The 12,383-nt window shown below is 41.9% G+C and overlaps 1 protein-coding gene across 1 annotated transcript in view; it reads right to left on the bottom strand.

The window, feature by feature from the left end:
• Positions 1-263: 263 nt before the first annotated feature.
• LOC124795295 (sodium-coupled monocarboxylate transporter 1-like) overlaps positions 264-12,383 on the bottom strand; it is a 114,373-nt gene continuing 102,253 nt past the window's right edge. Inside the window, exons 12-13 of the mRNA XM_047259253.1 lie at positions 4,952-5,127; positions 264-1,773 (exon numbers count right to left, since the gene is read on the bottom strand). Of these exons, the coding sequence (XP_047115209.1) occupies positions 1,509-1,773; positions 4,952-5,127 (441 nt within the window). The 3' untranslated portion in view covers positions 264-1,508. The remainder of the gene's footprint in view (positions 1,774-4,951; positions 5,128-12,383) is intronic.

The raw sequence follows: 12,383 nt of genomic DNA, 5'->3' as shown, positions 1-12,383 counted from the left end.
GTATACTCTTTTCGCCTTATCAAATGTACTTGTTAGAGATGTTGTGTTTCCTATCAACGTGAATGGGAATTTTTAAATGTAGAAGCCTAAGACTTACGTAATAATCGTGTCTGATAATGTGTTGTAATGAAAGAGACAAGGGAAAAATTTTTCAAATTTTACTTTTCATTTGTTTCACTATCTCCACTTCAATACGTTGTCTGTGACTAGTGAGCTCTTTCTGCGAGAAACAAAGGTAATGGTTAAAGAGGATCACTGACACCCTTCAATCTGAAGTAAAAATATTACGTCGGTGCATAAGTTCGTAGCGTTTTTTTTTTTTTTTTGTTTTTTTTTTCAGTTCCGGTTGCTATGGGTTTACTTGTAGAGTGTCATTTTGTTATTGTAGTTCACTGTTGCTGTATAAGTTAACGTAGTGTCAATTTGTCACTTCGACATAGTGAGTGGAGCTGAAGACGCTAGAAAGGGGAAGTGCCAAGTAAAGAAATCGGATCATTTCCACCATATAATAGTTCGATGGAGGGGTGACAGCAGCAGAGGCAGCCGGAAATGTTCGCACCGTGTGTAGCGATAATGTCACTGGATCAGAGAGCAGCAACAAAATTATTTAGTCGTTTTAAAAAGGTTTCCTTTTTAAATTAGTGATATTCCACTTTACGAATAAAGATCATTTAAACGTGTTACTCAGCAATTATTCATGTCAGTGCGCTCGAGAACTCATACATAGGATGAACTACGATCATTGCATCATCTTGAGACTTTTGCATGCACTGGGGAAGGATCAAAGATAGGGTGTACAGGTACCGCTGGCTCTAAGCCAAAATGACAAAAATCAGCGAGTGGCCATTTGTGCATCTCTGCTTACTCGTCATTAATTTGTTCGTGAACGACGCCGACCATTTCTACCTTGTCTCATTCCTGGTAGATGTTACGGTTAATCCCATGAAATGAGCTACTCGCATCTACAAAAGATAATGTTATGCAGCTGGCGGCACACTGGCAGTGGGTGTATGACGCGTTGCTTCCGCGACGTGTGAACAGTTGAGACGTCTTGCTGACGTAATCCTACAATAACGGCCAGCAACAGTGCAATAACGCCCGCCCGCATTCTGATAGACTGACGAAAAGACACTTTACAGGCCTTGGGTTGGGAAACCATTCCGCACTCACCTTATTTAACTGTTCTTTCGTTCTCAGATTTTCACCTTTTCCGCTCTCTGCCTAACAAACTCCAAGGAACTTCTTTCTGGGTGAAAATGCGCTCCGAACATGGCTCGACGAGTTCTTCGCCTCAAAACCACGTGATTTCTACAGTAGCGGAATCACAAAGTTACCCCATCGTTGGAAAACTGTTGAAGTGGAGGGCAATATACTATTGGTGACTAAATCTCTCTTATGTGCGTCTGTCGTGTTTATTAAACTTATGGAAAAACGCTACGAACTTACACGCCAACCACGTACACTGTCGTAGTGTTTGTGGCAGACGCTTTTCCCCTGGTACCCATTAGCTAGGGGTTGGTGTCGGTGGCGGGCTTGTGCTGTGTCCCGCGTGGCAGCAGCTCCTCTGCGACAGCGGGGTCGTCCTGGGCCGCTCTTCTCAGGTCGGCGGGTCGCACCTGCGGCGCCAGCAGCCTGGGGTCGATCTCGCCGGGCTTCAGAGGACCCGTCAGACGGCTCACGACCCAGCCGACGGTGACCACGATCAGGGCGCCCACCACAGTGTAGTACATGTACGACAGCCGGAACACCAGCGGCACGTCGTCCGCCGAAGAGCTGTGGGAATCGACACCCCAATTAACCATAGCCTTCTGTCCGATACACTCAGATACATGGAGACAAATCATGTTCGCTAATCGCAGTTACCAATGTCAGCAGGTGTGCCCTGATTCTTCATACGAGGAGCGTTCAGTAAGTAATGCAATACATTTTCTATACCAATTCCTGTTGAAAACAGTGAGTTGTTACTTGCGGGACATAGCGATATATTCCCGCTTCAGCCCCTACAGTGCCATGCAGATCCGACAGATGCAGCGCTGATTGTAGCCTTCAAAATGGCGTCCGTAACGGAGGTCCGCTCCAAGCGGAGAGCTGTCACTTAGTTCGTTTTGGCGGAAAACTAGAGCATCGCAGATATTCAAAAGGTGCTAGCTGAATATCTACGAAGACGTAGCAGTGAAGAAAAGCACGGTGAGTCGGCAGAGGTGTCTGCCATCATCGCAGCAACGTCACGCAAACCTACCGATATCCTTCAGCACATAGATGTGACTCTTGCAGTGTTAGAACGTGTGGACACTCTAATTCGAGGTGCTCAGTGGATCGCACTCACACCACTCGCTTCTGAACTGCATGTTGTGAATAAAATCTTCGGCACTGGCTGCTAAAATTCTTTTATTAAAAAGTCACAACCAGTTTCGCATCAGTGGACATGCACCTTCTGGTGATATATATCTTTACATTTTAAACATTCATAACGCGGAAAAGTAAATGCTAAGAACCAAGTCCCATCGTTCATTTTCAAGATTAAATCAATAGGGCCGGCCGATGTGGCCGAACGGTTCTAGGCGCTTCAGTCTGGAACCGCCCGACCGCTACGGTTGCAGGTTCGAATCCTGCCTCGGGCATGGCTGTGTGTGATGTCCTTAGGTTAGTTAGGTGTAAGTAGTTCTAACTTCTAGGGGACTGATGAACTCAGTCCCATAGTGCTCAGAGCCATTTGAACCATTATCCAAATCAATAGGACGCTAAAAGCGTATGTTTTCTTTGCCGCACCATGAATGTTTAAAAAAATAAAGAAGCCTATTACCTGCAAATCCATCTCCACTGATGCAAGAACGGTCGTCTTAACCTTTTAATCAGTGTTTTAACAGTCAATGTGTAAGCTTATTTCACCATGTGCAGTTTTGGCTGTGTTCAACAGGACGTCTCTGTTGGTAGTGTTGACACACTCGTCTACGAGATGCGGTACTCGGTGTGTGCCCGCTAGGTTCCCCGTCGCCTAAGGAAAGACCATAGACATCAATGAAGGACCACCTGTGCGAAATTGCTTGCTCGTTACGAGGCTGATTCTGACAATTTTCGTCGAACTTCGTCGCAGGAGACGAAACATGAGTTCACCCCATCGAAACGGAAACAAAACGGCAATCCATAGAGTGGTGCTAACCACCTGTCTTCCGAAGAAAACGTTCAAAGCCTCACCCGCAGCCCGTAAAATCATGGTGACGTTCTTTTGGGACACTGAAGAGTCATTCTGTTTTATTTCCTCCTTCATGGTGCAACGATCTTCTCTGAAATGCATAGCGCTGTCCTCAGGAAACTGAAGAAAGAGCTTCAGCATCCTCGTCACCACGAAAATGCAAGCGAACTTCTCCTCCGTGACAACGGAAGGTGTCATCCATTCAGCGCACCAGAGAGGAGCTCACAAAACTTCATCTGACTGTTCTTTCGTCTACTGTTTGGCCAAATGAAGCATGCACTCCGCGGAAAGCAGTACGTCGATGATGGAGAGAATACTGCTTCAGCAAGACGTTAGCTCCGACGTCGAACGGTAGAGTGGTACCATGCGGGCTCACACGCCCTCCCATTAAGGTGGCTTAAGGTCGTCGCACGGTACTGGGATTTTGTCCGCCCCGATATCTGAGTGTCTACCCGACGGGAGGCCATAGTCACACGACATTTACATCTACATTAATCTACAATCGATGTTAACAAATTTCTCTTCTTCAGAAACTCTTTCCTTGCCATAGCCAGTCTACATTTAGCCGGCACGGTAGCTCAGCGTGTTCGGTCAGAGGGTTAGCTACCCTCTGTAATAATAATAAAAAAAAAAAAACTGAGTGAACGGATCAACGAACAACCTCAGCGGGTCAATCGGACGTCCGCTCCGAAAAAATTCAACGAACAATATCGAACAAAAAATGCTCGCACGGTATCTCGGCCTGTTTGGTCCGGGTCCTAGCTACCCACTGTAATAAAAAAAAACGTTAATCAATCAACAATGAACTTAAATGGATGTCTTACGACGTCCGCCCCGAGCAGATGCAACGAACAAAAGTGAACAAAATGAGATTAAAAAAAAAATAGTATAACAGATTGCCGTCCCACGAGCCCGGGTTCGATTCCCGGCTGGGTCTGAGATTTTCTCTGCTCAGGGACTGGGTGTTGTGTTGTCTTCATCATCATTGCATCCCCATCTGGCGCGCAGGTCGCCCAATGTGGCGTCGAATGTAATAAGACCTGCACCAAGGCAGCCGGGCCTGCCCCGCAAGGGGCCTCCCGGCCAATGACGCCAAAAGCTCATTTCCATTTTACTGGGATTATATTTCAAAATAAGGCTTTGCAGCCAAAAGAGTGCGGCATAATATGATGTACTGGAATACTGAATAAAACTAATCTACTGTTAGAAAAAATGTGTTGCATTACTTATTACATCATCCCGAAACTATCGACATTGCACGCATGATGGCCGTGACTGATACGAAATTTACACACATTACTTTCTTCCACCCTTCATTACTACAGCGCAGGTACCAAAGTCCATGTTAATACGTCTTAAACCAATACAAAGCTTCCGAATATGACAATTTGGTCAAAAAGTAAAGCATAATAAAAATATTTTTGCAGTTCATGACTGAAATTTTATTCTGAAAAATGTGTAGCACAGTTTGAAAATTGAAAATTAACAGCCATAAATGAAATAATTAAAAAGGAGGCATACTAAGCTTGTATTTCATATATCTTATCATTACAAAAACAGCGATAATAGTTATATTTGGAGACTCCAGCCAAAAATAAGTAGCAACCTAGCATTTTGCGAGTTCTGTCATGCTGTTTTTAGTGGAAGTGGTGCGCTAGCATATTCTCTGCAGAAACATTCACAGACACAGCACGTTACTAAAAGTACGAAAAATGACAGTCTTAACAGCTTCAAGCGGTCGCAACTTGGGTAACTCACCTGGTCGCGGCGGCTGCTGCGGCGGTGTGCACGCTGGCTGTGACGTTACTGGGACATCCCTCCACGGAAGTCGGCAGCGGCGGGTACCTGACTCTTCCGGTGGCTGTGGCGTGTTGCGCGCCGGTTATGAGGATCGCCACGGCGGTCATGCCGCAGAGGCTGCCCGCGATGGCTCCCTGAGGACAGACACGGCCGTCACAGCTAAACGCGAATCCACGTCGACAGGTACTCTGCACTCCACTCAGTGAGGACGGTACGGCTATCTCCAAGCTTGTCGTTTTCCTTTAATGTAACTGGGTGTTGTGTGACTAGGACATGTCCGACAGGACAACAATTGATATGAACGAGCGCGTCGCCTCCATTACATGTGTTTCGGTGCGGATGCACAAATAGCGTTAGAATACCTGCGAGAATGAGGAATTTGTGAGTAGGAGGTGTAATGGACGACGGTACACTACTGTGGCAATTCTGAGAAAGTTGAAAGAGAAGCTTTACTCGTCTATTATGTAACTGATGTACTTGTGCGCAGTCGCAGTGCGTTAGATTCGATTGTGGTCAAGTGGATCGTTCTTCGTAGCAGCACGAAGGGATTCACTGGCACGGGTTACCACCTACGGTGAAGCTGCTGGTAGCTGCCTTAACGTCCGAAAATCGAGCGCCTTGGCTGTGGGTGCGGGACTTCCTGCAGACTGAGCTGCTCCTTTGCGTGTAGCTGATACTCTCCGATGCTTAGGACCCGATTTCGCAAGTGATCTGCGGCGGACAGTTGCCCTCAACTGTCCACGTCTACTTTCCCAACTACGAACTGGGCTCTTAGATCACCATTTACCAGCACTTGATCTTCTGCAACGCTCACAATATATAAATGTTTATTTGGAGTCACGTATCACCCACGTGGTACACACTTGCTATTCCGCCATCAATGGCCCGTCGCATGCTAGCGGCACTGGGTTCTTTTGTTTGCCACGGCTTCTAATTCAAGATAAAGTACGAAACCTTCCCGCTCCCACGGTGCAGGGCTGGTTTAGGTCTGTATCATGTGCCTGATAAAGTGGTAGCCCTTTTCATTAGCTCTCACATGAACGTTGTGGCGCCGTGGTCCTACGTGCCTTACCAGCCTGTCGTGTCGTTTGGCGATCGATGTGCGCTCGTTATTTTGACACAGACGTTCAGTCTGCGTAGTTCCTTACTGTTAATGGGAAACAAGTATGCCAGGCATGCCTTCTCAGGATGCAACTCGCAGACACACCGTTGTGTGATGTTATGGACACAGACGAGCACCGCCTAGTGTAGTTTGTCGAGAGGTGTCTGATTCTTGGTGCGACAGATGTTGTCCCTAAATTATCCGTACTACTTCTCATCAGATACCTACTCAACTGCTCCTCTTTCCGGACGCGGGATACTTCCCGCAAGCAAGGACGAACTCTGTGAGGTGGATTTGTGGACACGCAGCACACTACTTGATTGCTGATGGCGAGAAATGTATCCTTGACTTTTGGCAGTTTCTTAATGAACGCCACTGTGCAATTGTCTACAATCCAAAATACAGACAATTTTTTTTTTTTTCAATTTCATCTACAGTGTCTTCCTGAACCCACTCAAGAGCTGGGAGTTCCTGTCATGAAGAGTTGATCCTCGCTTCTTCCACACTTAGAACCGATATATTCACTGGTAATTGGAATATTCTTCTTATACTGACGTGTTGCTGCGCCCTCATCCTCACGTGACGCCGGTTTCCTGATATTCTAGGTGGTATTAGTGATAAAAATGAGTAAATAAATAAATAAATACATAAAAATAAAAGAGAACGAAAAGAAAAATGAATAAATAAACGATTTTCACTGTTCCACGTTCCCTACGCTTTCCATGGTTCCTGGACGGTGGAGATGGGACATCGCGGCCAGGCCTCGGGTTGTGACCCCTGCCCACTTTGCCACCACACCTCCCTTTAGGCGCCGGGATGTTTCCTTTCCCAAAAAAGAAAAAAAAATGAAAAAAAGTGGTTAGCTTTCTAGCTCCGTAAACCGAACGTGTATGAGACGCTGGTTCGACTTCCGCTCAAACCTTTTTCTTCTTGTAGAAGTGTAAATTCTGTGATATGCAAAAAATCTCCGCCTATACTAATCGTTTTTGCTACATTAGCTACGTCTCACCATTACGTAGGTCAACTGCCAAAGGGGTTTGCCTCTGTGTCTGCAGTTCGAAGCGTCGAGGTGCAAAGACGTTCCGGGTACCTTACCAGATACCAAGCGTAAGGGATTTCGAAAATATGACAGGAGAACTCTATGTGTTTCTTCATTTACTTATCGATATTTATAAATATGTTTGTTCTATTACTTAAATTTAATTTAAAATAATAAGTAGTCAAATAACATCAAATTCACTAATACGTCCTGCAGGTACACGTGTTTTTTTTAAATTTATATTACCTCTCAAATATCACACTAGTTAATTACGACCAGTGATGAAAAAAAATATAAATCAAAAATTGAGGGGGAGCTGAACCGACGTTTCACGTATGTTCGTCTTTCGACACTAGAACGTTAACCACTTCCCCACCAGGATGTCTAACATACAGCAACTACGCACAGATACATCAGTTACACAATATACGAGTGAAACTTCTCTTGTGATTTTCTCCGAATTGCCACAGTAGTTCACCTTACTACTTGCACGTTATGTTGTTTGAATGGCCTATTAATGATGTACAAAGTTTCACGAAAATCTGTGATCATAACGTCGTGCCCTCCCCTTGTAGGATGCAGGTATCTATAAGCTACGCCGTTGTGTGAAGGAGACACTTTTTGGGACTGCAACACAACACTTCACGTATCTTATAGTCACTTAATTTGAAGAGCTTAAAACCATTTTTTCTAATTATTTGCACTTACGTGTTTTGTAACCGATTAGTGTTTACGAAACTTGTTCTAACGTGACATTTCATGTTAGAAGAACATGCTGGCAATGTCAGCAAAATTCTGTTGTGTACGACTTCATACACAACGTTAAGGGGAAGCGGGCTACTGAGTGGCACGGCATTTGTCATCATAGGAGAACTGGACAGGAGCAGAAATGGTTAGCGACCATATTAGCACATTAAACAGAAGGCTGCAAGTGGGTTGAGTGGCTGTCGCCGGCCGTTCTATATTGCAGCGTCAGATGGCGCTCATAGTCCAAAGCCACTGGAGGCGTGGCTCAGTGAACGCGCACCATTGGGTCCGCGAGATCCCACGCGACCGCTATCGGCGTCAAACGGAAGATTGCAATTCCGTTGCCATCTTGACTCGCCGATAGGGTGGTGATTCAAATTCATAATGTATGGAACTCAAACATAACTTTCTGAGAATGAGTGCGAGCAGTCGTAGTAATGGAGGAAAAGAAGAACGTTGCTAATCATCTGTGGTGGGATATGGACGTGAAGTGCGGGCGCGCTAATGCCAAATGGAGATTGTTGTGCAGTCGGTTTTGTAATATACGGCAAGGCAAAGTATGTAAATGAGGGACCATATGTATGGGTGCTCTGCATGCCTGTAAGAATTTCTGGTGATTAAGGAAGGTTACTGTATGGCGCAAAGCTCTTCATGCTGCTCGCTAACCAAGAAGAGCTTATTGCTAATAATGGATACCTCAAAAAACATGACGTCCCTCCACAAGCAACTTATCTCAGTGTGATACTTGATTTTTTCAACATTACAAATAATAAATTTTGTCAGTGATGCTAATTGACTCAAATCATTAAACATCAGCAGGGTCCCATTCTTTCGCCAAAAGTGAAAGAATGGATTGGAAGAAGATGTACCCAATGAATTTTAAAAGTGTGGGAATCGGAGGGCCGTGTTGGATTAGCCGGGCGGTCTCAGGCGCTGCAGTCATGGACTGTTCGGCTGGTCCCGGCGGAAGTTCAAGTCCTCCCTCAGGCATGGGTGTGTGTGTTTGTCCTTAGGATAATTTAGGTTTAGTGTGTAAGCTTAGGGACTGATGACGTTAGCAGTTATGTCCCATAAGATTTCACACACATTTGAATATTTTTGGAATCGGAGGCAGTGTCAGTTATAGTTCTTCATATAGTGTTGCACTACTGCTGCAGACAATTAATCAAACCAAATGTTATCAAAAAATCTATTTACATTTTAATAACGCAAGTATGTTGACGCTACAGCAGAGAAAGTAATTTGATAGTATTATGTCGCGTTTTACAAATAATTTCATGCCCTTACGCCCTCATAACCTTGGCACTGACAAACGGTTTTTGCTATACATTAAACCGTGTACGTCCTTAATTTGAGAACTAAACATTCCGAACAGGAATTAGCTTTGGTCACGATTTTTTAAAATTTGCAACAGACTGTGACGCCGTGAGTTGCGTAATTCAGCCTAGTTTCGACAAAATGGTTCTAGTTACTACCTATTGTTGATGTTGGTAACTATGAACAGTACCAGTGTATTCCAAATAAACATCACTTTGTTCGAGTTACACGGCACTTTAACATCTAATCTCGTGCGAGTGCATTTTGTTCAGCTGCTGCATTATTATTCACTCCCAGTTATTACGTGATTTTAACGCCACGTCAATCATTAACCAGATTTAATTTTTGAAGTTTTTGATGTGGTGACCGTAATTATTCTGCATTCTAAATTTATTCAACCACTTAATTATTCAAAATTATTGCTATCTATAGAGAATCATTAATATTTTGTTACAATCGTATTGACCAACTACGACCACGTTAACAACTTCAGTTCCTCTTTTTCCTTTGTTGTTGTTTCTATTTTTCCAGTATTCCCTTATTTTCTCCCTATGAAGTCTCTTCCTTTCTTCTGTCCATGTTGTTCCCGATTTTTTATTTCTTCTGATTTGAAAGCCTTCCAAATTTAGTATTTTGTTTTTAAAACGATTTCTATCTGCTATTTCTGATTCTTTTATGTTGTTTCTTTCAAGATCTTTTCTTACTTCTGTAATCCATGCTATTGTCTATTTCTTCTTCCAGAAATATAGGAGTATTTGTTTTGTTAGTCTGTTTCCATCCATTCGGTAGAGATGACCAAAAAAGGTTAATCTTCGTTTGGCCATTACTTCAGATATTTTCTCTATATTTTTGTAGATCTCCTCATTACTTCTCATTTTCCAACTATCTGCAGTTTTCATTGCACCCATTATTTTTTTAATAATCCTTCTTTCCAGTACCTCTAGTTTGTCCATCTTATAGTTCATCGTTAGGCATTCAGATTCATATAAACATTCTGGTCGTACCACTGTGGTGTAGTGTTTTAGTTTTGTTTTTCTAGATATACATTTCTTGTTTTAAATATTTTTGGTCAAACCATATGCTCCTTCCATTTTGTTAATTCTTACATCTATTGCAGATTTTTCTAGTCCATTCTGTTGTATAGTTTCTCCAAGATATTTAAATTTATTTACTCGCTCTGTTTGACCTATTTGTGTTTCTATGTATTTTAGTGCATTTTTTATATTTGTCATGAATTTTGTTTTTTCAGCTGAAATTTTGAGACCAGTTCTCTTTGCTAATTTTTCCAGAATGTTTATTTGAGTAACTGCTTCTGTCAAGTTTTCTTAAAGTATTGTGAAATCATCCGCAAAAGCCAAGCAGTTTACTTTAATTCCATTTGTTTTCCTTCTCAGAGTTATTGGTTAAATTTTGTGACTTTTTTAGCTCCGAATTCCAGATCCTTACAATATTTTCTAGAACACAGTTAAACAGTAAAGGTGATAAACTATCACCTTCTCTAACACCAGTTTTTATTTCGAAAGGCTGAGATACTTCTCCCATAAATTTGACTTTAGATACTGTACCTGTTAGTTTCACGAATTATGTTTGCTAGTTTTGATTTAACACAATATTCGCTAATGACCTTATATATCGTTTCTCTGTCCATACAATCAAATGCTTTCTTGAAATTTATAAATGACGCTAGTATTGGTTTGATGGTTAACATTCTATGGCGAATTATTGACTTTAAGTTAAAAATTTGTTCTGCACAGGATCTTTCGAAAACCACCCTGACATTTTCCTAGTTGTTTGTCTACAGTATCTACCACTCTGTTGAGGAGAATTTTTTATAATATTTTGTATGCCACTAGCAGAAGTGACACTCCTCTGTAATTACTGACATTTTGTTTGTCTCCCTTTTTATGTAGTGGGTGGGTTAATGTTTTCCATTCAACTGGAATGTTCTCAAAAAGCAGCTGTAGACCCTTTATAATTTTTGGTTCTGACCATTTCAATAATTCTGCTGTAATGGAGTCTTCACCACTTGCTTTATTGTTTTTGAGTGTTTTGATGGCTTCATGAATTTCTAGCTCTGTTGGCGGGAAATCTTCCTCTATATTTTGAGGTGTCACTGGAAATTCTAATTTATCTGTTGGAACTGGATACTTTAACAACTTTTCAAAAAATGTTGCTAAAATTTCACAATTTTCTTTATCATTGAATCCTATTTCACCATTTTCATCTCTGAAACAAATACTTGGTGCCTGATATCCTTTAAGTATGTGTTTAAAGGTTTGGTAAAAACTTTTAGAATTAATTTTGGTGAGGTTTCCTCCTATTTCAATAAGCTGACAATTTTCAAAGTTCCTTTTGATTTTCCGGACTATTTTTTATGTTTCTTTTCTTTGTTGTCTGAATTGTTCAAGGTCTTCCTCTTTTTTCGAACATCTCCATTTTCTCCATTTTTGAGGTCTTTGTATTAATGCTTTCTCACACGCCTCATTCCACCATGTCTTCTTTTTATTCTTTGCTAATCCTAAAGTTTTTTCTGCTGCTTGAGTTATTTTCATCTGGAGTTCACGCCAATCACCTTCTTTACTTGTCTCAATTGCTTCTCTAAATTTTTCTATATTTTCTTTTGTAATATTAGCTGTAGTGGTGTTGTATCTGATCACTTTCTTGGTCGCCTTTTTTTGGTTTAGATGGGAGAAATTTTATTTTAATCTTAGAGAGATAATGATCTGAATCGAGTTCCCCATTTCTATTTTAACATTCATAATTTTCGTGATGTACCTTTTAGATATGACTACGTGATCCAGTTGAAATTCGCCTAGCTTTGGATTTGGATGTCTCCAGGTTTTGGATTTACTTGGCAGTTTGCGGAAATGTGTGGACATGAGTTTTAAATGGAACATTTTACACATGTTGATCAGTCTTTCGCTATTTCTGTTTGTTCTTTTAATTTGTTATTATTTATTTAATTTATTATTATTATTACTGTATTTCTATCGTTGTTGTACCTGAGAGAACCCATGTGCGTGAGCTGTCGGCATGTAGCTACCTGTATTCTTTCATTAAACACTGTTCTTCATCATTAATGCCTTGCTTCTGTTGATTCCAGAACATTAGATACAAGTCCCACAAAAGGTTTTACACACTGGAGAATGTAGGTACGTTATAGCTTCAAAAATAGTATGAACCAT

Source organism: Schistocerca piceifrons, chromosome 4, assembly GCF_021461385.2.
Source record: "Schistocerca piceifrons isolate TAMUIC-IGC-003096 chromosome 4, iqSchPice1.1, whole genome shotgun sequence".
Classification (NCBI taxonomy): domain Eukaryota; kingdom Metazoa; phylum Arthropoda; class Insecta; order Orthoptera; family Acrididae; genus Schistocerca; species Schistocerca piceifrons.
The sequence above is the reverse complement of the archived record's forward strand: the minus strand, read 5'-3'. Positions and strand labels throughout refer to the sequence as shown.